This window comes from Pseudonaja textilis, chromosome 10 (genome assembly GCF_049901715.1).
Source record: "Pseudonaja textilis isolate UNSWEBS1 chromosome 10, rPseTex1.2, whole genome shotgun sequence".
Lineage (NCBI taxonomy): Eukaryota > Metazoa > Chordata > Lepidosauria > Squamata > Elapidae > Pseudonaja > Pseudonaja textilis.
This window is the reverse complement of record NC_141999.1, coordinates 7,597,998-7,625,526: the sequence shown is the minus strand read 5'-3', so window position 1 is coordinate 7,625,526 and position 27,529 is coordinate 7,597,998. Positions and strand designations below refer to the sequence as shown.

At 42.0% G+C, this 27,529-nt stretch overlaps 2 protein-coding genes across 11 annotated transcripts in view; one reads left to right on the top strand and one right to left on the bottom strand.

The window, feature by feature from the left end:
* Window positions 1-14,249, top strand: part of COL8A2 (collagen type VIII alpha 2 chain) — a 160,153-nt gene extending 145,904 nt beyond the window's left edge. For all 10 annotated transcript variants that reach the window (XM_087939607.1, XM_087939604.1, XM_087939603.1 and 7 more), the window contains one exon: window positions 9,541-14,249. In XM_087939607.1, coding sequence (XP_087795733.1) covers window positions 9,541-11,462 — 1,922 coding nt within the window. In that variant the 3' untranslated portion in view covers window positions 11,463-14,249. The remainder of the gene's footprint in view (window positions 1-9,540) is intronic.
* Window positions 14,250-15,673: 1,424 nt separating this feature from the next.
* ADPRS (ADP-ribosylserine hydrolase) lies at window positions 15,674-26,580 on the bottom strand. Its single transcript, XM_087939608.1, has 6 exons — window positions 26,318-26,580; window positions 23,962-24,058; window positions 22,814-23,021; window positions 19,027-19,211; window positions 18,849-18,949; window positions 15,674-16,480 (listed from the first exon to the last, which is right to left on the bottom strand). The coding sequence occupies exons 1-6, from the start codon at window positions 26,532-26,534 to the stop codon at window positions 16,188-16,190; spliced, it is 1,101 nt and encodes a 366-aa protein (XP_087795734.1). The 5' UTR covers window positions 26,535-26,580; the 3' UTR covers window positions 15,674-16,187.
* Window positions 26,581-27,529: the final 949 nt, after the last annotated feature.

Below are 27,529 nucleotides of genomic sequence, written 5' to 3'. Positions count from 1 at the left end.
CCATTCAAAAGAGGACACATAGGCAAGCAAAGTTCCTATTAAACCATTGTTTCTCAACCTTAACAACTTTCAGATGTCTGGACTTCAACTCCCAGAATTCCCCATCATAAATGCACACAAGTTCTCAGCTGGGGAGATTCTGGGATTTGAAGTCCGCACATCCAAAAGTTGCCAGTATTGAAAAACACTGCTTTATACAATTCCCTCCCAAAATTCTACTCCATACAAGGCTGGTCATTGTAGCGTATACCTGTTTCACGAACAACCATCCAGAGATCATGCGATGCCTACCTTGTGTAGATTCTGCATTTGCAAAGTTGAAGGTTAGCTTCGGCTGCTTGAGATTCATGAGGATCTGGTGGCCACTTCTCCAAATGACAAATGGGAGGACTTGACACCTTTTAATCAAACAAGTTAGTCGGATAGGAAGGACGCTACCAGGCACCTCCTGACTAATGGGACTTTGGAGGCGCTCCCGGCTTTCGTAACTTGATCATCTGAGAAGTTCTGTGTTTGGCAAGGATTTCCTGAGTACTGAATCCACTGTTTATAGAGCTGTAACAGGACAGAGAAATAATCTTTTCCCTTATCGCGCAATCTAATAAGAGAAAACTCCATTGTGCAGGGTATACTAACCACCAAATGGCTTAGCTGGCCTTGAAGACCTGCATCTGGAATCAAATCGTGTTTAAACACAAAATGGATCGTGTGTATTTCCTACCAGCACCACCTTTTCCAGTCTTGGCAAAGTTTTTTCTTTTTTTCCTTTTCTTGAAAATAAATTTATTAAAAGTTTGGAAAAGAGTGATTAAAAAAAAATAGTACAAACTAAAAAGAAAAAGAATAAAGTACAAGCGGCCTCGTACATACAAGAGTTCATTTAGTGACTGTTCAAAGTTGCAACAGCACTGAAAAAAAGTGACTTATGACCGTTTTTCACTCTTGCGACCATGGCAGCATTCCCGGGATCACATGATCAAAATTTGGACAACTGACTCGTATTTATGACAGTCGCAGTGTCCCTGGGGTCTTGCGATCCCCTTTGGTGACTTCCTGACCAGCAAAGTCAATGGGGAAGCCGGATTCACTTAACAACAGTGTTACTAACTTAAAAGCTGCGGTGGTTCACTCAACAATGGTGGCAAGAAAGGTTGTAAAATGGGGCAAAGCTGACTTAACAAATGGCTCACTAAGCCACAGAAATGTTGGTCTCAATTGGGGTCGTACGTTGAGGACTACCTCTGTACAAGATTTTTCTACACACACACACACAAACACACACACCCTTCCCTCCCGCAAGAGGGAACTTGCCACTTTCATCATAGTAAGTGTACAAGTAGTCCTCAACTTACAACCCCAACTGAGGCCAGAATTTCTTGCTAAGCATGGCGAGTCATGCCCAATTTTATGACCCTTTTTGCCACTACCAGTAGTCCTTGAGTTATGACTACAATTGAACCCAAAATGTATGCTACTAAGTGAAACACTTGTTAAATGAATTTGTTTGCCCCATTTTGCGACTTTTCTTGCCATGGGTGTTAAGTGAATCACTACATTCATTAAATTGGTAACATGATTGCTAAGGGAATCTTGCTTCCCCATTGACTTTGCTCGTCAGAAGGTCACAAAAGGGGATTTACATGACTCCCTGGGACACTGCAGACGTCATATATATGAGTCAGTTGCCATAGGTCTGAATTTTGATCACGTGATCAAATGCTGCAATGGTCATAGGAGTGAAAAACAATCGTAAGTAGCTTTTTAAAGTGCCGTTGTAACTTTGAACGGTCACTAAATAAACTGCTGTAAGTCGAGCATTACCTGTAGTGGTAAGTGAATCACTGCAGTTGTTAAGTAAATCATAGAACTGTTGACAAATTGGGCCTCTCTCACTGGCTTTGCTTGTCAAAAGCCAGCTGGAAAAGTCACAAATAACATTCAGGTGATTCTGGGATAAATACATACCAGTTGCCAAGCATCCAAAATGTTGATCCTATGACTATTGGGATGCTGCAACAGTCATAAATACAAGGACGGCCATAAGTAACTTTTTTCTGTGCCCTTGTAACTTCGAACAGTTGCTAAATAAAGAGTTGTAAGTCAAGGATTACCTGTAAGCAATTGCATAATCTCTTCCCCTCGTCTTCATTAACAGTGAATATAAATATAAAACCTCTTCTTCTCATCATCCATCTCTTCACAATAGGCAAATCAAATAAGGAACATCATTTCCAACCCAATTATCAGCAAAATGTCCCAACAGGCCTCTAAAATATTAATCTTACTTCTTCCTAGTTAGTTAGTTAACTTTATTGATTAGCCCATGGGCCGTTATCAAAGTGCAGAGTTCCAAACACAAATTATTACAAAAATCCGATTGGAAACAATTTAGAATGGAATCGGAATAAAATACAGTTAAAATGAAATTGGAATAAAATACAATTTAAAACAACATTGAAATAAATGTACAATTTAAAATGAGGCTGGAATAAAATACAATAATTTAATATACGGATAAATAAAATATGATACAATTGTATTTCAGTACTTCTTCCCAGCGTTATCCCTGAGCTTTGGCAGGGTCCGCTTCACTGTTAAAATGTAAACATTACTTAACGCGTATAAAACTCAACATTCCATCTCTCAACTCTTAGCTGTAACAAAATCCCATTTAAAAGGCCTGAGAGGGTCCCAATAGCCCAATGGAAACAAAACCGAACGAAAATCAAAGTTTAAACATAACAAAAGGAGACGATTTCTCCTTTACAGAAGACAAGCTCCGATGGACCAGTTTTGGCACCGTTCTTATCTGTTCCTTGTCCAAGGAGACCAAAAGGAAACACAAACTACAGCGCTGCAGGATTGGGAAGAAGTAAAAAAAAATGGCTGATACTGGTCTGGGACTCGAGGATTTGTGCATGCCAGGGTCTCTCTCTCTCTCTCTCTTTCTCTCTCCTCCCTCTCTCTCTCTCTCTCTCTCTTTCTGAATTAGACTTTGTTACTTTTTTCTGAAAGTAGAGGCACATTGGCTCAGTGGTTAAAGACGCCCGAGCTTGTCAGCTGACAGCCCAGTTTGAGACCCAAACACCACGCCCTTGCCCACCTAGCAGTTTGAAATCATGAAAATGGGAGTAAATAAATAGGTATCACTTCAGAAGGAAGATAACAGCGGTCCATGTACCTCGGTGTATAGGAAGGGAAGGGAAGGGAAGGGAAGGGAAGGGAGGGGAGGGGAGAGGAGAGGAGAGGAGAGGAGAGAAGAGAAGAGAAGAGAAGAGAAGAGAAGAGAAGAGAAGAGAAGAGAAGAGAAGAGAAGAGAAGAGAAGAGAAGAGAAGAGAAGAGAAGAATGAGCTGGAAGGGACCTCGGAGGTCTTCTAGTCCAACCCCCTGCTCCAGCAGGAGAACCTATAAAATTTCACATAAGTGACTGTCTAGACCTTTTCAGCATCAAGTGCCCAAAGCGCATGCATCCCCCAAATGTGATATGCGCACGTCCCCTGCACATGTGCCACCCTGCATGTGCCCCGCCCCACACGCATGCACTTCCCCTGCGTATGCACGTGCATCCCTGCATGCACATGTATCCCTGTGCATGCGCCCCCCCCAACATATGCACCCCGTCCCCCCACACATGCGCAGTAGAAACCCAAAGACGAGCTGGCCGGTGGGAGGGATGTGCATGCAAAGCGGAGCTGAGCTGGGACCATGGCTCAGATGCCCACAGAGAGGGCTCGGCGTGTCACCTCTGGCACACCTGCCATAGGTTCGCCATCACAGGTCTAGATTTTTAAAAACCTCCAGTGATGGGGTACCCCCAACTTCTGGTGGCAGGCTGTTCCACTGGTTAATTGTCCTCACAGTCAGCAAGTTTTTCCTCAATTCCAGGTTGTTTCTCTCCTTGATTAGTTTCCAACCATTATTTCTTGTCTTCTCTTTTGATGCTTTGGAGAATAATTTGACCCCCGCTTCTTCTTTGGGGCAGCCCCTCAAGTACTGGAATACTGCTATCATGTCCCCCCTAATTCTTCTTTTCTTTAGACTAGCCAGACCCAAATCCTGCAGCTGTTCTTCATATGCTTTAGTTTCCAGGACTTTGATCATCTCAGATCATCTTAATCAGAGGTGGGATTCTACCAGTTGGCCCCTATTCACTAGAACTGGTTGTTAACATTCTAAGCAGTTTGGAGAACCGGTTGTTAGAATAAATTACTGGCTTAATCCTGTAAGGAAGGCAGGAAGGAAACATTCTGGTGTTGATTACAGAAACTGCCTCTCCGTTTAACCCTTATTACATTCTTGGCAGGACTAGACTTCCTGTCTCTGGAACTTCTCTGGAGGTTTTTTTCCCCTCCTTTGCTGGTGCTTTGCTTGTGTGGAGTGACCATTCAAAGTTACAATGGCCCTGAAAAAAGTGACTTATGACCCTTTTTCACACTTACGACTGTTGCAGCATCCCCACAGTCATGAGAGGCCAGGCGAGGAGATGCGTGCCTTGATGTGAATGATATTGAGTTGGCCACACCCAGCCAATAACATGACCACCAAGCCATGTCCACCCAGTCACATGACCACCAAACCACGCCCACCAACTAAGCCATGCCCACAGAACCAGTTCTTAAAAAATTTGATTCCCACCCCTGATCTTAATCATGGGGACCACATGACCACAGAAAGGGTCTTCGGACAATACTGGCTCCTTCAGCTAAAAACACCGACCCCCTAGAGTAAGACACAACTGGACCGGGGAAATCTTTACTTTTACTTTCTGCTGAATCCTACTCATTGCTACTTTTCTTTATAGTTTTGGGACTCCTCTGCCTCCAGAGTGCACCCCTGTTGGGTAGAATTTAAAATCTAGGAAGTAAGAGGCCCTACGGATTTAACTCAGCTAGTTGTTGCCGACTGTAGCGGGGAGTGCTCATCTCTGTTTCAGGGACATTGAGCCAGCGCTGTCCAAAGGCATTGCCACAGTCACATGGCCAACATGATATCATGGAGAACTACTATCTTCCCACTGAAGTGGTACCTATTTATCTATTCACATTTGTATGCTTTGGAACTGCTATTTTTGGCAGGAGCTGGGGCGAGGATGGGAAAAGCTAGGAAGGTGGCAGACAAATCGCATTTTTTCCTGTGAGGCAAAAAAGAGAGTATTGGGTAATCCCCAATTTATCACCATAAATGCCCATCAGAGTCATTAAGTAGTGATGGTTATAAAGTGGATCACCCACTCAAATTTATGATCTTTTTTTGCAGCAGCAGCCATTAAGTGAACATGGCAATTAAGTGAACTGATGGTCTTCTATGGTCAGTTTTACTGAAAACTAAAAGAAAATGCCTATTTTGGGGGGAGGGGCGGTAAAAGCATAATAAAACATGCTCATGTGATTGTGGGACACTAGAAACAGCCCTAGATAAAAGCCAATCCAACCCATGGTCACAAATCTGGGTCATAACTCCCTGTGGGGAGATTAATTGTAACTTCAAATGGCTTCTAAGCAATTGGTTATAAGTTGAGGATCTGTATATTCATAAATGCTCAAGGATTTAATTCTCATTCATTTGGCAATATATCTTGCATGGACCTGCTATTTATTCTTAGTTCAAAGCTTAATAGGGATTCCTAATCTTTTAAAATGATGGAACATACTGTGTTATTTGTAACCTCGTTTGTATTTTACTCTCTTATTCTTTTTCCTTCTCTTATTCCTGTTGCTTTATTTCTTTTCTTAAAATGTCTAAAGAAAATTCTTTAGTATGTCATATACTAGAGTCCATTTTGGCCAGGAGAAGCATGGACAGTGATTTCTCATACAATAAAATAAAGGATGTTATTTGGGACAAAAAGGTCTTTATGCTGGGCATCTTTTCCCAATTCAGAGATTTTGAAGAATGCAAGTCTTTGTCTTGGAGTAACATTGCCACCTGGTGGATGCTATGGAAACAAACTAGCTTCCTTTTTTAAAAAAAAATGTTTAAAAGGAAACAAAAGCTAACGAGAATTAATATAAGTAAAGAAGAAAAAAGAAAGAAAAAGTCTAAAGTGCAAAAATAAAGAAGGAAAAAATAAAAAGGAGATTTTCTGGTAGTAGACATTCTTTATAGCAAATATAAGTACAAATACATTCCATGGTTTTAAAACGTCTTTTTGTAGTAACTTCTTTTTACTAATCAAACTTTAATAACTTCTTTTTACTAATCAAAACATAATTAATTTCATTTTTTTTAAATTTCATGACAAAAAATCTATAAGGGGATTTCCAGTCAACTATAAATAAAAATATTTTCTCTAATTAAACAAGTTAATTTAGCCATCTCTGCCAGTTCCATCATCTTCCTATATTGTGGATAGTGCCAGACCTTTCCATTTTTGAGCATGTAATAATCTTGCCTCCTTCCTAAGCAAAGAGAATAACTGGTCCAAAGTCATTTGGCCAGGCTTCACGGCTAAGGCAGGACTAGAACTCCCAGCCTCCTGGTGATTGGCCCAAAGTTACCCAGCTAGCTTTTATGCCTTAAGACAGGATCAGAATTCATGGTTCCTTATCTGTAGCCTGATGCCTTAACCACAACACCAAACTAACTCTCATATTTGGGATGCCAATATTTTTATTAGTAGGTAACTATGGGTCCATGGGGTGGGATCAGTATAGAAATGCTTTTTTTAAATGTCTTTGAATCAGTGTTGACTCTTGGCTACTGCCTGGACAGGTCCCTTGTGGTTTTGTTGGCAAAACTGTAGAAGTGGCTTGACAATGGATAACTTCCAATCTCAGAAGGCTATAGACTATAAAGTCTTTTAATTCTTGGGCTGAAACCCAGCAAATACAATCCATTGGCTGACAAAGCATTAACAACCTCTCCCCAACTCACTATAACCCCAAAGCATTTCGGGATGGCCGACTTTGGAAAAGCTGTTAAGGAAAAAGAGCACAAAAGGTATTTTTAAGCTGTTTTGGTCTCTTAATTGTTGGCAAATGCCGGGCGTTTAAAAGAAAAGCCCTATGACCTTGCAAAGGGTTGTTTGAAATCAATGGGGAATCGTTTAATCTAGATTAGAACAGCGTTTCTTAACCGTGGCAGCTTGTGTGGACTTTGACTCCCAGAATTCCCCAACCAGCAAGGAAGTTCACGCTTCTTCCAAGGTGCCAAGATTGAGAAATGCTGTTTTAGAGTAAGTCCCCCTCAGATACTGTGGTAATAAAAACAAGGAAGATGAAGGATTCTTTTCTAAGGAAAACCTTGTGATGGAGGTAGGCCTGACCCTCATTAAGGTTTTAAAAGGCTGGATCCCTGCCTAAACACAGAATAAAATCTATGAAGTGTACAGATAGTCCTTGATTAATAATAGTTCATTCAGTGACCATTCAAAGTTATGACAGCACTGAAAAAAAGTGATTTATGACTGTTTTTCACACTTACAATCGTTGTGGCATCCCCAGGGTCACATGATCAAAATTCAGATGCTTAGCAACTGACTCCTATTTATGACGGTTGCAGTGTCCTGGGGTCATATGATCCTTTTGTGACCTGACAAGCAAAATCAATGGGGAAAGCCAGATTCACTTAAACAACCGGGTTATTAACAACTGCCGTGATTCACTTAACAGCTGTGGCAAGAAAAGTCATAAAACGGGGCAAAATTCATTTAATTCATTGTCTTGCTTAGTAACATAAATGTTGTGCTCAGTTGTGGCCGTAAGTTGAGGATTACCTGTAAAGCAACTGGGTTTTTAATTTGAAGCCTGGATAACTTTTCTCTTTGATGTGAACGGCTGCGCGGGGATGAGAATAAATGATACATAGGAAACTAGCTGAATATTGCCTGCTCGCTGTTTCCTCAAACTGAGGTTGTCTGGATGAGGGCTAGTGAATCTAAGGACCCAAACACGTTTGAAGGATACCACGTTTGAGCCACCAAACTGCACCTGTACATTTGGAAGATCCTAAATTCAGATTTTGTTCCTTCCCCCCCCCCCATTTCTTTGGCTAGACTTGGCCGATAGCTCCGGGCTGTGGCCCTTGCAAGTCCACCATTCTTTTTCAGAAGACAGGGGTGTCCTTCATCTCACATCACCTTGACAACGCTGCCTTGTTCGGATGATCTTGAAAGCTCTTTCTTTTCCAAAGTATCAAAAAAGCATAAGAACATATTGAAATCAGTTGCTTTGGGAAGGCCTTTTTCCAAACACAAAATAAAAGGGGAAAAAAAAAACCTTGCTTAAGCATAGATGTTTTGGCTGCGTTATTATAGTACGAGAATTTAATGGACAAAGATTTTGGGGGGATATTTATGTGATCCTCACTAGAGCCGTAAATGAGACAAACGTTTGATGTACAGTTCAACTCAAAATTTCCACTAACAACAAAAATCATTCAAGAGACCATTTGGGTTTTTTTCCTATATAAAAATATTTTTAAAAGTCGTCTTAGCTCTTTTATGCCAACTTGGAGTTCATTCCACCAATGGCATTGGTCTCTTTCTGCTGGCATTTGATTTGCTTAAGTGGTTTTATATTAGTTGAAGGAAAAAAATTAGCATGGGCCAAACCTTTGAAAACATTATGGAGTGTGATGCTGGATCTTAGACCTGGGTTAAAATAGGAATACAGAGATGAAGTAAGGAAAAACAAAACTATTATTGTCGCTAGCCTGCCTTTCTCCCCAGAGGGAATGAAACTTCCAGAGATTCCTCTATGATTTTTTTTCTTTAAAAAGTTTCTTAATCAGAAGACATGATAGGAAATGAGTTTCAGTTTTGCACTATTGAACAGAAATACAAAGCATCTCCTCTGAACACCGTTTTTCAGTGCTAACGTGCTAATTGTTGTTTTAAGGGACTTTGATTTCTACAGCTAACTTGTAACACTCCTGGATATTGTCATTTAGAAATGGAAGCCAATAATGTTGAAATTTGGAAGTCGAGTCTGAGTTTGTCATGTCCACCAAATAGAAATCTTGCAAAGCCCTCAAATTTTCTCAGAGAGGCTCAAGTCTATAGACATGTCAAATTCAGTGTTATGTATGTGAAACATCTCAAATTCAAAAGATTATTCTCAGCTTAAAGCTGAGCTGTTTTGAGATCAGAACAGTGTTAGAAAAATTCCAACATGTTGAGTTTTTGATGTTCTCAGAATTTGGTTGTTTTCTTACCATTACCAGGTTAGGTCAAAACAAAACAAACAACTGAGTTATGAGACAATCAATAATTCAACTGGTCAACCTTGAGGTACATATCTTCTCTCCTGTTGGACCTTCTGATAGGATCCAAGTGACCCGTTTTATGCTTGAAGCCGCTGTTTTGAGCTCAAAATGGTTCCAAACATTATCCATAACCCAGAAGACCCTTTTGAAGAGTCTTCTTGCTTTAGAGAGCTTTGCTTTGACAGAAAGTTCCCTCAGCGCTTGCAGCAATGGGCCCCCCTGTGTCAGGAAAAGAGTTGAGGACTGCCTGTCTCTGAAAGTCAAAGCTTGCCTTCTTTGGCCTCTGCCAAGATGCTCAGCCTGCCTTGAGTGATGGGTCCTTCATGTCTTCACAGATATGCCTCCACTGCTGCCGATGGACCTCAAGGGTGAACCTGGACCACCGGGAAAGCCAGGCCCAAGAGGACCACCTGGACCGCCAGGCTATCCTGGGAAACCAGGCACCGGGAAACCAGGACTTCATGGGCAACCTGGACCTGCTGGGCCCCCTGGCTTTTCTGGTATTGGCAAACCTGGTCTTCCAGGACTTCCGGGCAAGGCTGGCATGAAGGGGATGCCAGGGCCAGCAGGGGAGATTGGCCCACGAGGAGACCAAGGACTGAGGGGCTGGCCAGGGCCACCAGGATTGCCTGGGCCTGCTGGGCTCACTGTGAATGGGAAACCAGGGCCAAGTGGGGCTCCGGGGCTCCCTGGGTTCCGGGGAGAGCCTGGGCCGAAAGGAGAACCCGGCCCGCGAGGCGAGCGTGGAGCAAAGGGCGAGAATGGCGTGGGGATGCCCGGATTGACAGGCCCCCGAGGGAATGCGGGACTGCCTGGCCCTGCAGGGCCTCCAGGGCCTTCTGGCCTCGGAAAACCCGGCCTGGATGGGTTGCCCGGGACTCCGGGGAACAAAGGGGACTTGGGGCTTCCAGGTGAGCCAGGGCTGAGTGGACAACCTGGGCCTATGGGCCCTCGTGGTCCTCCAGGTGTGGATGGCACCGGACTGCCTGGCGTAGCTGGCATGCCGGGTCTGCCAGGCCCTTTGGGCCCCAAGGGTGAACCTGGCCTGCGTGGCCTTCCAGGGCTGCCTGGCACTACAGGGTATGGGAAACCAGGGCTCCCTGGCTTCAAGGGGGACCGTGGGCAACCGGGAGTGCCAGGAATAATCGGTGATAAAGGGGAGCCCGGGATGGATGGAGAGCCAGGGGAGATGGGGCCCCAGGGCCTGGTTGGGGTCCCTGGCCCTCAGGGTATCATGGGTTTGCCAGGCAAGCATGGGCTCCCCGGCGCAAAAGGGGAAGTCGGGCCAAGTGGGCCTATAGGACCCCCAGGCCTGCGGGGAGACCAGGGACCCAACGGTTTTGTGGGCAAGCCGGGGATTCCCGGGGAGAGAGGGCTTCCCGGTGCCATAGGGATGCCTGGCCCAATGGGCCCCAAGGGGGAAGGTGGCTTCATGGGTCTTCCTGGGGCTCCAGGCCCTTCTGGGCTCCATGGGTCAAAGGGGGACTCCGGGATCCCAGGCCAACCAGGCCTCAGAGGCCCTTCAGGAATACCAGGTTTACAAGGCCCCTTGGGTCCCATGGGCCCCCAAGGTTTGAAAGGCCTGAAAGGTGAACCTGGGCTCCCGGGGGCCCCCGGGATCAGCCGAGTTGGAGAGCCAGGCATGATAGGTCCCGCTGGCCCCCCAGGGGTTCCTGGAAACCCTGGAATCATTGGGCTCCCAGGGAGCCCGGGACCTCCAGGTCCACCTGGGGCCCCAGGAGTGTTGCCTGCCACGGAGTTTCAGGGCCACCACTTACCCAACGGAAACGTTGACGGAGCAGTGTTGGGGAACGGCAAGCCTGGGAAACCCCAGTTCGGTCGAGGGGAACTCTCTGCCCAAATGTTGCCAGCTTTCACCGCCATCCTGAGTTCCCCATTCCCAGCCTCAGGAATGCCCGTAAAATTCGACAGGACTTTGTACAATGGGCAGAACAGCTATAACCCAGGAACGGGGATCTTCACTTGCCCCATTTCTGGCATCTATTACTTTGCCTATCACGTCCATGTGAAAGGAACCAACGTCTGGGTGGCCCTTTACAAAAACAACGTGCCGGCCACCTACACTTACGATGAGTACAAAAAAGGCTATTTAGACCAAGCGTCGGGCAGCGCCGTGCTTGAACTCAAGGAAAGCGACCAAGTCTGGATCCAGATGCCGTCAGACCAAGCCAACGGTCTGTACTCCACCGAATACATCCATTCGTCTTTTTCCGGGTTCCTTCTCTGCCCCACATAACAGCCGCTGGGAGTTGCTCTTTTCTCCCCTTGAGTCATAAACTTGTCTTTTTTGGAAAATAAAAAATAAAAAAATAGGAAAGTCACTGGGAAGAACTGTGCGAGCCATGATCGCTTTGACCCAACCAAGGCGAGCATCCGGGAAAGAGAATCTTGTTGTTGCTGGACATCCTGCGGATTTGGAATTTGATTTATCCTTAGGACGGCATGGCCTGGCAAGACCACAGATGCTGCCCGTCACGTCTTTGGGGCCCTTGAAAGTCTGAAAGGGTCGGGAAAGCTGTGCCAACAAAAGTCACCTTTAACGTTGTGGGTTTTCTTTTTTTTAATTAAATCAGCTTAAGGCACCTCCTTCCCTTTGTGTTAGCTCTTTTAAAATGTGATTTCGGTCGACGCCTGAGGCATAACGAAGACCCAGAAGGGTGAATTATGAAATTGTGAAATGCTTTGCTCTAAGCATCTTTCATGCAAGGCTCTGTGTATCTTTAAAGCATCCCGTTCGGTGTTTATGGGAAAAGGGATGACAAAGGAACTCTTGATTTCAAGCCATACAGAGACTTCTAAAATCAACTGGAAAAAGCCGGACTCTGTACATCATGCGTTTGATAGCCCAGGGTTATATAAAACGGTCAAATGTCCATCGGGTGCAAGGCAGTAGTTTAAATAAATAAATATATTTCTATGGATATCTGAGTATTAAAGCACTGCAGATATTGCTAATTTTATATATATATATATATATAAAAAAGACTGAATTGTGTTAAGTTCAAACACCTTGTTACCATGTTTCCTCAGGATCTGCAGACTGTTGATGAAGGTGGCAGTACCAAACTCAATATTTGATATCTCTTCTTTTTAAGTAAAATTCTTCAGCGTAATTTCCACAATAGTGCTAAGTAATATTTTTCTTAATATTAGCTCCTTTAAAGGACATTTTGAGTAGTGCAATATCCTTTTTTAAAAAAAAGATGCAAAGTTTAGGCTTCTAGTTTTTGCATTGTTTTTTAAAGTAGCCATCTGTACCCCTTAAATACAAAAAAGAGGGTTTTGTCATCCGAAGAAATGAAAAATATACACTAAGGATTACTTTCTGCATGAATTGTGGACAACATAGATGGATTTAATTAACTATTCTTTTTATAGATCCTGAAATGGCCAGAGCAGCTTAGTATGTTTTTCAGATTTATTGTAAACATATATACGTTTAAACAACTCAAACTGCAGCAACAATTGCAATCAACGCTGAATTTGTTGACAAACATTCCAGGTTGCCACAAGTGAAAAACATCACACCTTGGACTGTAAAAAGAGCATCAAAAGAAAACTGCTGGGGAATAAAATATTTGGGTCATCTGCTATTACAAATATTATACCAACTGCCTTTTTCCCCCCTTCCATCCTTTTTTTAAAAAAAAAATCTTAATTCCATCTAGTTGTTTTATAAATTCCTGAAGATGACAATAATCCTAATGGCACACTCTACATGCAAAATAACTTCTTTATTTTCACCCTTGGTTTGCCTCAGGCTGAAATTGAAGGAGCCATGGGAGGGCACATTTTCTGTGTGCCTAATACTCAAAAGGCCAATTTTAGAGGCTTCCGGTCTTGTTTCAAGTGTATTTTCCTGTGGAGAACAGCCTTTTGGTTCAACTCATGACACCATTCAAAGAAAATACTTTACAGTTTAGCAAAATCTGAAGTGGGGGGGAAAAAATGAAGCATTCTAAGAGCAGAAGAGAATCACATAAATCCAGATTTTTGGTCTAGGTGCCCAGAGCATCATTTATTTATAACATGCTCTGCTGCACATTAAAAAAAAAATCTCTTTCTATGTATACAGGTAGTTCTTGACTTACTACCACAATTGAGCCCCAAATTTTCTGATGCTAAGACAGTTATGTGAGTTTTGCCCTTTTATGACCTTCCTTGTCACAATTGTGCCCCGGTTGTTAAATGAATCTGGCTTCCCCCATTAACTTTGCTGGTCAGCAGTCACAAAAGGGGATTACGTGCCCTGGGACACTGCAACTGTGTAAGTATGGGTCAGTTGCCAAGCATCAGAATTTGGATCATGAGACCATGGGCGTGCTGCAATGGTCGTATGTTTGAAAAACGGTCATAAGACACTTTCTTCAGTGTCGTAACTTCGAACGGTCACTAAATGGAATGGTTGTAAGTCAAGGACTCCCTGTATTGGTCATTTGTGCGCTGACAACCACAAAACAAAGTGAACAGGCAACGTTTTTTCCAATTTCAAAAAAACAGGGAAAAGATTTCCAAAGTTTTACAACCTGATAATTTTTTCCTTATAGAAAGCATGACCCTTCTATACGTTAATGCATTATAAATGTAACAAAAAAGCAGCGATCACATACAGGACGATGAAGCATGGGTTGAAGAGGTTAATCCTTAGCTTATCTGTGCTGAGATTTACAGCATCTAATCTTTTGTCAGAAAAGACTTGGGTTTTGCATTGGGGAGAACTTGTACAAAGTGAGTTTCAGTCAGCCAAAAACACAGGCCTAGAACGCCGTTACACTGTGCATCTTCATATACCATTGGGATATCCTTAAAAAAAAAAATTGTGCTAGTATCTTTGTTTCTACTATATAGAGGATTTTTTTTTCCAGTTTTGTAAATACTTATGTTACATGCACTGTTCATAGTAAATTTTGTTTTGAAATGCACTCGTTTTGTGATCAGAAACTTCACTTCTGGCCTTCACTTCTGAACGGAAATTACACTTGATTGTATTGATCCAACTTCAATAAATCTTATTTTACAGAGATTTATTTGTATATCCAGTTATCGCCTGTAAATATATGTATATATATATATATATATATATATATAGGCAACGTATCTACAGAGCAACCCACCTTTAGGTCCATACATTGTGAAAAGGGAAAAAAAATCAGACGGCTTATAAGCCAACATGCATGCAATTCCCTTTCTAGATAAGGATCAGGTGGGCTGCACTCTTGGGACAGTCCTTGAGGTTCTTTTGGTTAATCAAAACAAGGAGGGAAAAGAATTCCAGGGAGTCATCGTTTTTTCAGTTGGTTAAGGCCAGGAGGAAGTCAAATCTAGACATCTGGCCTGGCTTTTCCCTATTTTTAAAAAAATCTCTTTAGGATTATGATCTCTTGACCAGCTTTGTTTTTGTCCCACAGTGACTCTACGTGGGTTAATAATACTTTTGTCTGAAATCTTCTACAAAAGGAATTCTTTGTTAAATGAAAAACGTCACTTTGAATCGCTCCTCACTTTGATTTTGGGGTGTCCTTGGTGCTCTCTGAGCTCGTTTTCTTGCAGCCGTTTCTTTACCAAACCAGTTAACATCATCAGTGTTAAAAGGGAATGGGGTTGGTTGGGTTTCCTTTCTATCTTCAGTCCAGAATTTCTTATTTTCTGTTTTTAAAGTGCTTCTATATTAATGGCCCAGTTTAGCATGCATCTGTGTATGAATGCCAAATTGTGCAATGTCTATCTGTACATTTGCTTCTTTTGTGACAAATGAGTGTTTTTATCCTTTCTTCTTCTTCAATAACTGAAGACTGGGTAAAATAAATCACTTCTCGACTCCTTCCCTTGAATCCTTCACCTTTCCCTAATGGAAATAACTCTACTAAACTCCCTATAGACTTATTAACTGTTCATTTGATTGCCTTGTGTGCCATTAGCTTCAATTACTTTTGTTAAACTCTCCATAGTTAACTGCTTATTAATTTGATTGCCCTGCCTGATGTTAACCTTAAGTAGAACTGATTACTAATTAGACTTTTTTTTCAGCTGCCAAAATGCTTAAGCTCGACTAACAGCGGGTATGTCCTAACAAAACGGGCACTTTGGGAGGTCCCAAATCCACCTGTGCTGTGAATGATGTGTACCTGATCAACCCAGGCTTCCATTCCTGGCTTCCATTATCAGCCCATCCAATGCACTTTGCTCTAAAGTAAACTGCAGTAAGTTCCTTAGTACCTCCAATTATTTGTTTATTAAATACATATGCCACCCATTTCACTACTGAAGTGACTCTGGGTGGCTACTGGTGTTTGCAGAAATGGGATTGATACCTCTATTAACACCATCCCCAAAACCTGGTATTCAGAGGTGGACTGGTTGAGCAAGACGTAGTGTTACAAAATACCTTGGCTCAACTTAGAGTTGTTTACTTTACTCATGAAGCCAGCAGAGACACATCGATCCATCTTAGTTTTTAAAAAGCGGTAAAATTTATTAATGCCAGCATTACAGTTAATACATTTAAAGACATTTCTGGTATTCTAGTATTAAAATTCCAATTGCCCATAGAAGCAGCTCGGCCTGATGACTCTCAATCTAATAGTTGATTGAACTGCAGAGTTACATATTTGTCCTTTGACTTTGTCTAAACTTAGTCCTGTCTCAAGTTTTCTGGGGTGAGGATCTGCTTGGGAAAATGTCAGAAGGCCACCTGCTGCAGAGAGAACACGGGATACAATGAACTAAAGAGAATTCTGACCAAGATTAATTACAAAAATTTCAAAATTAGGAAACAAAACAGCAAAAGGAGAAAAGGATGGGTGAACAGTGACTATGCGGCTGAAAAGAACTGGCACTTCTGAACATGCAGCCACAGCTGGGAGGGAGCCATTCACTATGTCCTGGGCATGGTTCGCTTCCTTTGGTACATGATGCAAAACTATAGACCAGATTTACCGGGCGTCAAATCCTCATTCATGGCTCAAGCTGGCTGGTGGTAGAGTTCGTACAAGCCATCGGCCAGCTTCTCTGTCTCCTCATAGGCTTCACAGCTCTCTTTCCAAATTTGGGGCACCTGCTCCTCCCCGTAAAATGCCCCTGCAATGGCTCCTGCCATGGTTGCAATCGTATCCGTGTCCCCGCCCAGTAAGATGCAGTACATAATGGTCCGTTGCAGGCAGTTGTAGCTATCAGGGACATCAGGGTGAGATTCCATGCAACGCAGGAACGAGTAGATTGCGGTGGGGACAGAATGCAGGGCTGCGATGCCATTGCCTGCATTGAATCGAAAGGTTGCATTACTTTTACAGAACAGAGCCATGGTGGCACAGTGGTTAGAACGCAATACTGCAGGATACTTTGGACTGCCAGATGACTGCAACTGGGCAGTTCGACTCTCACCAGTTGACTCAACCTTCCATCCTTCCGAGGTGGGTAAAATGAGGACCTAGGTTGTTAGGGGCAATAGGCTGACTCTATAAACTGCTTAGAGAGGGCTGCAAAGCACTGTGAAGCAGTATATAACTCTATTGCTCTCTAGTTTTCTGCCACCTGTGAATGCAAAGTGAACCACAAGACATATAAAAGCAAATATTGTGTATGCACCAATGCCCACTGAGTCTTGTTTCCCTTCCAAGGAATGACCTGCAAATATGTCCTCCAAGAATCCTGAAAGAATGGAAGTACGGGTAGTCCTTGACTTACGAGCACAACTAAGCCCAAAATTTCTGTCACTAAATGAGACATTTGTTAAGTGAGTTTTGCCCCAACTCGCCAGAGTTGTTACGTGAATCACTGCAGTTGTTAAGTTAGTAACACGGTTGTTAAGTGAATCTGGCTTCCCCATTGACTTTGCTTGTCAGGTTTGCAAAAGGGGATCGCATGACCCAGGGACGCTGCGACCGTCATAAATAAGGGTCTGTTGCCAAGCATCTGAATTTTGATCATGTGATTATGGGAATGCCGCAATGGTTGTAAGTGTGAAAAGCAGTCCTTTGTTTCAATGCCATTGTCATTTCCAGCTGTCATTGAACAAACTGCTGTAAGTTGTTTCCGTTCAGTACAACAGAAACAATTTCTAGACTTGGCCCTCTATGCTCTTCCCTCAGCAACAGCAATTTTTAATGCCAGGCAAGAGCTCCAAAACTGTTTGTGCTGGGGTAAGAAGCCCCAGTCTCCACCTTCACAGGAATCATAAAGAAAAAGCCAAATGTAGGAATGGGGCCCCTTAAAAATATCTTCAACCAAGTCAAATCAACATAACCAAAGCTTTGGAGAAGTCCAAAAGTACTTTTATGCCGTTATGTTTCTTCCGTTCAATTGTGTCCAATTCTCAGGAGACTGCCTGGACAAATCCCTGCAGTTTTTTTCTCAACAAGATTTGGCATAAGTGGTTTGTCACTGCCTCGTTCCTGGGGCTGAAAGAAAGGGGATTGGCCCAAAGTCACCCAGCTGGCCCAAAATGGAACTGGAACTCACTCACTCCTGGTTTCTAGCCTGATTCCTTAAACCACTAGACCAAGCTGGTGGTCTATGCCAACGTTACACAGATATTATTACTGATTCTGAACAATAACTGGAGATAAACCTCCTCTAAATGCAGAACTTACATTCGTAATCACAAGGAGCTACCCAGAATCATCTTACCGGGGAGACGGCCGACATATAAATTTAATAAATAAATGAGAAACTAAATTGAATCTTAACACCTTTTCCCCCTACATCTATTGCAACACCCTGTTACAGTGATGTTCGATAGGCCAAACACGCACAGTATAAGTCTTATACTTACACAGCTTAAGTATCTCAAACTTCATGCCTGTTAATTTCATTCTGTTTTCTCTTTCTCAAGGTACATACAGGATTTTTTCAGTGTATAAGACTCCACCCACCACCCACACAAAAAAGTGGGTGGAAATGTCTTGAGCATCTTATACAGTGAATGTTGCCAAAGGCCCACCCACCCACCTGCCTGCCTCTGCCTCCCAGCCATTTGCCTCCTTGCAGCAAAAAGCCTGGTCAGCTTCGGCTGATGAGCACAAGCAGCTGATTGCCGGTTGGATTGGCCTCCCAACGACCAGCTGTTTCAGGTTGCAGGGATCACCCGTCGCCTCCATACACCCCATTTTCAGCCTCTGCGCGCCCCATTTTTGGCCTATTCCGATTCCCACCAGCTGGAACAGGCCAAAAATGGGATACACGGAGGCCGAAAATGAGATGCGTGGAGGCGACAATAGGCAATGGCGATCCCTGTAGCCTGAAACAGCTGTTCATCGGGAGGCCGATCCAACCGACAATCAGCTGCTTGTGCTAATCAGGCTGTGCCGAAACTGACCAGGCTGTTTCCTGTTTGCTGCAAGGAGGCAAATTGATGGAAGGCAGAGGCAGATTCCCCCCCCGCTCCCCAAAAGCTAGGTGCATCTTATACTTCGGAGTGTCTTTTGGTCCAAAAAATATGGTACATGTTGCAGCAATCATTGTATAATGAGCAGGAATTAAGGTTTTGTTCATTAATCCACCCTGCTGCTGACTGAAGGTGTCACATCTAAGTTACTTTCTGTGAAAGACGCTACCGCCTTTCTTCTTGCAAAAGTTATTTCTTATAATAATTTCATGGTTCCCTGCTATTTAGCAATGTACTTACCTAATTCTAGTAACACATCCGACCTGGACACACTACCCTGTTCCAAAAACTCTCTGATCTTCTTTAAACGCTTCGAAAAGGGACGGTCCTCGTAGCCCAGCCTGAAGAGAAGACACAGAGGAGAAATATTTCCGCGCGCTGCCCCCTCGTGCTATACGGTTCGTACTACCGTTCTTACATTTGTGCATCAGCCACAGACTTGTCGTCGGCCTCCACGTCTTCCATTTGGCCTATCAGATGATCCAAAAACCTGTCCCGTTCTGACTCCCCACGGAGAGCATAATGGACTGCCAAGGCTTGCAAGATGGCTCCGTTGTAACCCAAGGAGTTTGCATGGGTCAGCTCAGCACTCAGTTTAGCATACTGGAGAGAGAGAAAACAACTGTTTTAGAAAAAACTAGGAAAACTTCAAAATAATTTCGGGAGAGGTGGTTTCCTTTGTTACCTTAATACAGGTAATTCTCAACTTACGACCAATCATTTAGTGACTATGTGAAATTTCAACAGCGCTGAAAAAAGTGATTTACGACCAGACCTTGTACTTATGACCTTCACAGCATCCCAGAGGGTCACACAATCATCATTTGTGGCCTTCCAACAAGCCAAAGTCGATAGGGGAAATCAGATTTGTTTAACAACCGTGTGGTTCACTTAAAAACTGTGGTGATTCACTTAACAACCGAGACAAAAAAGATCATAAAATCAGGTGCAGCTGCAACTGCTTTGTTTAGCAACACAAGCTGTGTTCCCCATTGTAGACGTAAGCTGAGGATGGCCTGTACTTGTTTTGGCTACTGCTGGCAGCACCTAGGAAACAGTGACAATCACACAAAACTCAGATAAGCCAAGTGTGGTTTTTAAGGGTGAATTATTTCATATAATCATTAGAAGCAATTTTAAATTTTATACATAATTTAATGTAATCATCAGGCACAATGGGAGGGAGTCTAGAATTTACTATTTTTGGCTGGGTTTTTTTTTTAGTCTTTTTAAATTGTTCTTTGTTTTTCATGAGGTCATATGCATTTCTGTTAGATCCTAAGAAACAAGGCTGATATCCATGCAACTACAGGTAATCCTTGTCTTACAACAGTTCGTTTATTGACTGAAACTACAATGGCACTGAAAACAGTGACTTATGACCATACTTTACACTTAGTAACTACTTTGTAGCATCCCCATGATCATGTGATCAAAATTCTGATTACTGGCAACTGACTCATGACCTCTGTCCTGAGGTCATGTGATCACCTTTTGCGACCTTCTGACAGCAAAGTTAATAGGTAAGCCAGATTCACTTAACAGCCATGTTACTAACTTAACAACTGCACTGACTCACTTAACAGCTGTGGCAGGAAAGGTGGTAAAACATCATCTGTCTCTTAGCAACTGGAATTTTGGGCTCAACTGTGGTTGTAAGTCGAGGACTGCCTATATTAAATTTAGATTTTCAGAGTGATTTACAATTTTCACTCAAGATGGTATAATATTGTTTTATATATTCAATTAATACTTTAATCAATGTAAAGAGTTTTAGTTTTATCATTGTACTATTTATTTACTGATATTTTATTTTCCATCCATTATCCTCTTTTATCATTTTTTTATTTTTGTATAGCAATTTATTTGATTCTTTAAATGTTTTAAATAAATTTATAAACAGAATCTTTAGTGTTTAAGAAAGCAGTAACAGACTATTAGGTAAACATATACCTATCCAAAGATTTTGTGCCTCTCTCTGAATAAATGGGACATGCTGTATTTAATGTCAGCTCACCCAATGAACAAGGAAAACCTACTGGCAGCACACAAAAGGTCCTTCTCCTGACCCCATTCCTCTGAAGAGACTAATAACTAAGGGGAGATGCATCCTTTATGAGTATGTCTAATCTCCTTGACATGGTTGCTATCATATCTTGTGGCAACTGGTTTCTTTTATATATATATAAATTTTATATACATATATATATAAATTTTAAATAATGTTAAACATAAAAATTCAATATATATATAAACTGTGTGTTGTCTGAGTACAGTTGATTTTAAGAAATAGTAATAATAATATTCATAACATCAATAGTAATCATATAGTAATAATAAATACTTATCTATTTTAGTAAATCTTCAATGTAGTTAATCATTTTCTTATGCTTTTAAGTTTCTAACTTCTGTTTCTGCTAGTTAGATGCTGATAAAATAAATCCCATGTTAAAAAGTACTGTTTCTTCCTTCCCCTTAATTCTGAGTGTTAGTCTATCCATTTCTGCACATTCTAATATTTTTATTACATTTTCATCTGTAACGATCTCTTCCTTTTTCCATTGTTGTGCAAACACAATGCTTGTGGCAATTGCTTTCTAAATTTCTCTTTTTCAGCTTCACCGGTTCTAACGTAATTTCTATTATTTTTCTACATATATCAAATATAAGCTAACTTCTCAAGGCAATAAAGTCTTGATCAAAGCTTAGTAGACAGGCCTTATTAAGGAGACATATCTTATACTTATTTGCCTGACCTTGCAGGGAAAATGAATTATAAATCAATAAACAAACAGATTTTCATTCTAGAACTTCTGTGTTAGTCATCCTAGTGTGAATGGGCTCCATCCTCATTCATGGAAGGCATATAGACAGGAATTGATAAAAATAGCCCTGTTTTCTTATCTGAACAAAAGAGCTCTGAACAGACAAGTACGTAAGGAGCTGATCTGAAGAGTTTCTACATGATTGTGCGTGTACATCTGTTACATGTTTAACTTGCTAGTTCTCAGGTGGACACCTAAGAACAAGGCCAGGTATGCCAAATGTGTATTTAAGGAAAAGGGTACTGTGCATTTAATCTAGAAATGTCCAAAATATGACTTAATTTGTTGAACGTCTTGGATGAACACCTTTTCCATAAACATATCTAAATCTCCTTCATAACTTAACACACTGTTTATTTTCACAGCATTCCTTAACGGCTAATTTTATGGCTCTTCTGAAAAAGAAAATCTGTATTCTGTTCTAATACTGCTCCCTAATGTTTACATCTGATGCCATTGCTGGAGTTCTTGGCATTAGAAATCAACTGTTTCAATGTTTTTCCTTCTCTAAGAGTATTTGCTAGGAAAAGGATCGTTGACATACCCTTCACAAGACTGCATTCCTTGAGAATTTCCACCTCAAGCAAGCCTATAGTAGCTACAAAGGCATTCAGTTTCCCAGAAATATTGGCAGACCATCCATGACGGTAGAAGACAACCAAGAAAAAAGAATATTTGTAGCTCCAGGTTAAACGAAGAGTCCTTGGTGCACTCTGAGCTTGGTTGTTTTCTTACTGATCATGTTACCAAGTCTGGGTAATGAAAGGTCTGCAAGAAAACAACCAAGCTCAGGTAGAAGGAGAAAGAGAAAATAACAAACAAATTCCTGGACTGCCCCTTATTTGTGGTTCTAAACTAGTTAGTCCTCAACTTACAACATTCATTTAGTGACCATTCAGTTAGAACAGCACTGGAAAAAGTGACTTAAGACTTATGACTGTTGCAGCATCCCCACAGTCACATGATCAAGTTCAGATGTTTGGCAACAAGCTCATATTTATAGCGGCTGCAGTGTCCTGGAATCATGTGATCACCTTTTGCGACTTCTGACAAGCTAAGTCAATGGAGAAGGCACAGTCACTTAACAGCCGTGCAACTAATTTAACAACTGTGGTGATTCATTTAACAGCAAGAAAAGTTGCAAAATGGGGCAAAACTCATTTAGCAAATGTCTCATTTAGCAACAGAAATGTTGGGCTCAATTGAGGTTGTAAGTCAAGGACTACTTGTAGCTAATTTGGGGATATAAACCGAGAGACAACTCCAAATCGAAAGCAACTCCACCCTCAAGGCCTTGTTGCATCAAACAGGATTGCTGTATGTAAATACTTTTGAATGCCATGTAAATAGTTGGCGTGGCATCTAAAACAATTAACTCACCTTCTTTACGTCTTGAACATCAGAGTAAACTAATGAAATGCCTGCTACTCTCATGGCACCACCGTTCCCATAGGAACCTTTCCCGTTAAACTGCTGCCTTGCTGGCTCAAACACGTCTCTGCATTTAGGACTAAGCAGTTTCTTGAATACAGTCACCACACCGCCTCCATAGGATCGGTCGGGATCCTTGTGATATTCTTCAGCAAACCTGCCAGAAGAAGACTTTGATTACAAAATAGGCTATTTGCATTCCGTCTGCTTGGAAAGACGCTAACAACAGGAGAAGACGGCTTTATTCAAGGGTAATAGATCAAGCCCCAAGGATGTTATTTGGAGGATTTGTTTAATCCACGTAAGGAGGATATTAACTGATCATACTAACTCATCAAGATTACATCCAGAGCTCTGTAATTAATTCTAAGATTTAGATGATTTAGCCCAATCGCCTGGATTTGCATAACGCACAAGACTGGGCGACATATAAAATTAATAAATAAGGTTAAAAAGCAGTTGTTCATGTAGATGAACAGGCTAAGCCTGAGAGAGGGGTCAAATGTGTCATCAGTCTCTTTGCGCTGAGAGATCTAAATCCAGCCCACCCTGAATTCCTTTGACTCTTATCTCCCGCCAATTTGCTTTGACCGTTAGCAGCTCAGATTCTTGTGGAGCACAAGCTTGAAATAAATCTTTATTTATTTAAACTGCCTAGATCTGCTGATTTCCCCGGCACTTGGCAGTTCATCTTTTGCAAGGATAAATCCCATACGCATTAGTAAAATACTAATACAGTATTGGATTTAGAGTAAAATAACACTACTCCTGGTGAGTATTTTACAGCTGTTCCAACATTACTTTCCACATGGATTCATAAAATACAGGCACAGCAATAGATGGGACTTGAACTGAAGAGAATTCAAGATATCGAAGAATATCTGGGATATTCCTGTGCTTTCTGCCAATACAAAGGAGGTTTGGGCCTGTTTCATTTTCTCCACCACACCAACAAAACTCTCTACGGCAAATCTCATTTACATTCAAAACTGAATAATGCCGGATTGTACAAACTTAAGTTTTCCATGCCATCAAAATTAATACTTCTACCTAATCCAATAGTATTTCCTCTACCTGAAAACAGCCACGTGCCTTACCTCTTTGCCATATCCACTTCATCAAAATCTTGCTTGGCCAACAGTGACCTAACTATTGAGTGGGTCATGGCTGTGTCATCGCTGTAATAGAGGATTTCTAGGGCACAAACAATAAAGCAATATATATTATACACAGAGAGTATATATATATATATATATATATATGGAAACTCACATATTTTGTTTCTTTTTTCAAAGATTGCTGCAAATGCAACCCAGTTGCCTAGTGCTTGAAATGCGGGTCACATGACTGTGTAAGCCGGCGATGTTATTGGAACTTCTAACCCCAGGAAGGCCTGCCATAAATTTGAATGGTTGCAAAGCAATTGGGGATAAGGACTACTTATACAGAGGCATGAGTAAATATGAAACTCCACTGCTATGCCTCGTACGTTTGGGCATTAAAAAAAAATCTTCCTGAATTTAATATGAAGATTCAAAGGGAACCTTACAGGCTTTGGATCAAACATACGTTTATCCAAAATGGAGATTCTTGAAAAACAGCCTGGAGTCCATAAACTCGGTGTTTACTTTTTACCACACCTTAAATGTAAACAGAATGCTGCCGTATTTTTTCTTTTTAGCTCAACTGCTAAAAGTGAATCACAGAAAGAAAAACTGAGCAAAGTGAAAGAGGGCAAATTATTTCTAGGATTGTGATCACAAAGTGACTCGTCCATCTCTTCTTAGGTTACAATTTTGTCACATTAAACACTGGAAGTTTAATAAAATATAATCAATTTTAATTATAGTAAGAGCAAGAGCACTCAGACTTAAACACCGCTTCTAAGAGGTTTACAGAGTCAGCGTATTGCCCCCAACAATCTCCGTTCTCATTTTACTGATCTTGGAAGGATGGAAAGCAGAGTCAACCTTGAGCCCGTGTGAATCAAAAGGTCAAACTGCTGGCAGTCAGTAGAAGTAGCCTGCAGTACTGCATTTTAACCACTGTGCCACCAAACCCCTAATTATGTTGTTTTAATTGTATTTTAAAAGTACAGAATTTTAATATTTGAATTATCATAATATAAAATTGTTTTAATTATGATCTTTGAAAATTCAATATAAATAAAATCCAATAATGCTTTCAGAAATTTGGCTGATGTTTAAGAATCATTTTTAATTAAATGCAATCTGGCAATACTGCATTATTATTAACTGCAACCTAATTTTCAAACAGGACGTGACTATTATGGTAAATAATGTAATGATAATGTCACTAATAATAGTGGTATTTCTCTTTGTTGATAAGAGTAGTTGTCTAATGAATATAAATTTGTCAAACTGACATGAATAATCACAATAACTTAATATGCAGTACTGCCTTGCTAATTTAAGCAAGCTTTGATGAAATATTTAATAGGCAGACTCGAAACCACAGCAAATAATTGTTCCTCTTTGCAAATCTAAGCAGTGATTCCTGCCCTGATGGTGATGCAATGTTGCCACACATTTAACCACACCACTTTTATCCTTCTTAGTCAGCTGTGATTACAAGAACAATGGAGAAGCCAGCAAAAGCAGCCTGAAGCTTTTATCTGGAAGGGTCCCATCCCCCATCCCACCTTGCCTTTCCCACCCTGTGAAGGGAACAAGAATTAAAGCAGAATTAAAGCAGCAATCAGACTTTTAGGCCTAACCACAACAATAAAGAAATTAAACAGCAATAGCACTTAAGTCTTATCCACGGCTCCACAGTGCTTTAGAGCCCTCTCAGGATCGAACTGCCAAACTGATGGCAGCCAGCAAATTATTATATGATATTTTATATAATACACACACAAACACAAACCCGTGTATGTATGTATGTATGTATGTATATGTATGTATGTGTGTGTGTGTGTGTGTGTGTGTGTGTGTATGTGTATATATATATATGTGTATATATATATATGTGTATATATATATAATCTGATGGCAGATGAGATTCTGCTGAAATGTCGCTACAACTTTAAAAGCACAACTACAATGACGTGGGAAAATACCCGAACAAAGCTGAATGCCATACGTGTAAGTACCCGCGAAAACTTTTTATATATACACACACACACATACACATATATACATATATATGTATGTATGTAATATATATGTATATACATATGAAGTATTATAATGAAGTTATTTATTAAACTATTAAAAACCAAAGAAGGAAATGAAATAAAATGAAAGGCACAAGGGAAATGTAAAATAATGACATAGCAAATAAAATAAAATGTTGGGGGGGGGGGGCGGGGCGCAGGGAGAAATCCAAGCCGAGCGTCCTGACTGGGAGGGGGACCCTCCCCTCAAGGACCCAAGCCAGATCCCAAGACAGCGACCCACTGGATCCCCCAGGCGGTCCCGCTCTGCTCACTCGAAACCCGCCTGCCGCTCTCCCCGCCAGGCTCCGCAGCCGAGCCTTCCCGGGGCGGCGATGGCAGCGGTCGCAGGTCAAGTACGAAGCGGAGCAACTCGGGCGCGCTGACCGACTCCCGCGCCTCGAACTCGCCGCCCAGGCAGTCGCCCAGCAGAGCCCCGAGAAGACATCCCCGGCAGCGGCTCCGCGTCAGCGCGGCCGCCTTCGCCGCCATCTTGCGCAAGGGTGCGGGGGCTTCTGCCCGACCCCGCCTCCTTCCTTCCTCCTCTTCCGCACCCGAGGGCGCCGGGGGAGCAGCGCGGGCCCACGAAGCCCCGCCCCTTCTACGAACCCTCATTTACCTGCCCTGCCCGGCCAGCCTCCAGGTGTGTCGGTTGCCGGATGGGAATGAGGGAAAGCGGGAGTCAGAGAACGGAGAATCAGAGTTGGAAGAGATCTTGTAGGTCATCTAGTCCACCACCACCCTGCCCAAGCGGGAGACTCTACACCAGGGGTGTTCAACCTTGGCAACTTTAAGACTTGTGGACTTCAACTCCCAGAATTCCTCAGCCAGCAGCTGGCTGAGGAATTCTGGGAGTTGAAGTCCACAAGTCTTAAAGTTGCCATGGTTGGACACCCTGCTCTACACCATTTTTGACAAATGGCGGTCCAATCTCTTCTTGAAAGTTTAAAGTGATGGCGCTCCCACAATTTCCCAGGGCAACTTCTGTTCCATTAGTTAATGGTTCTCACTGTCAGAAAGTTTCTCCTTATTTCCAGATTAAATCTCTCCTTGTTCAGTTTCCATCCATTGTTCCTCATCTGGCCTTCAGCGGCTTTAGAAAATAGCTTGACCCCTTCCTCCTCCCTGTAGCAGCCCCTCAAATATTGGAAGACCTCTATCATGTCTCCCCTGGTCCTTCTCTTTACTAGACTAGCCAAGCCCAGTTCCTGCATCCGTTCTTCATATGCCTTAGACTCCAGTCCCCTAATCATCCTGGCTGCTCTTCTCTGCACTCTTTCTAGAGTCTCAACATCTTTTTTATAATGTAGTGACCCAAACTGGATGCAGTACTCTAGGTGTCGTCTTACTAAGGCTTTGTAGAGTGGTATTAGTACTTCCCTTGATCTTGATTGTATCCCTCTGTTAATACAATTTAGGATTGCATCAGCTTTTTTGGCGGCTGCTGCACAGGCGGGTTCCTATTTAGCTGGTTGTCCACTAAGATT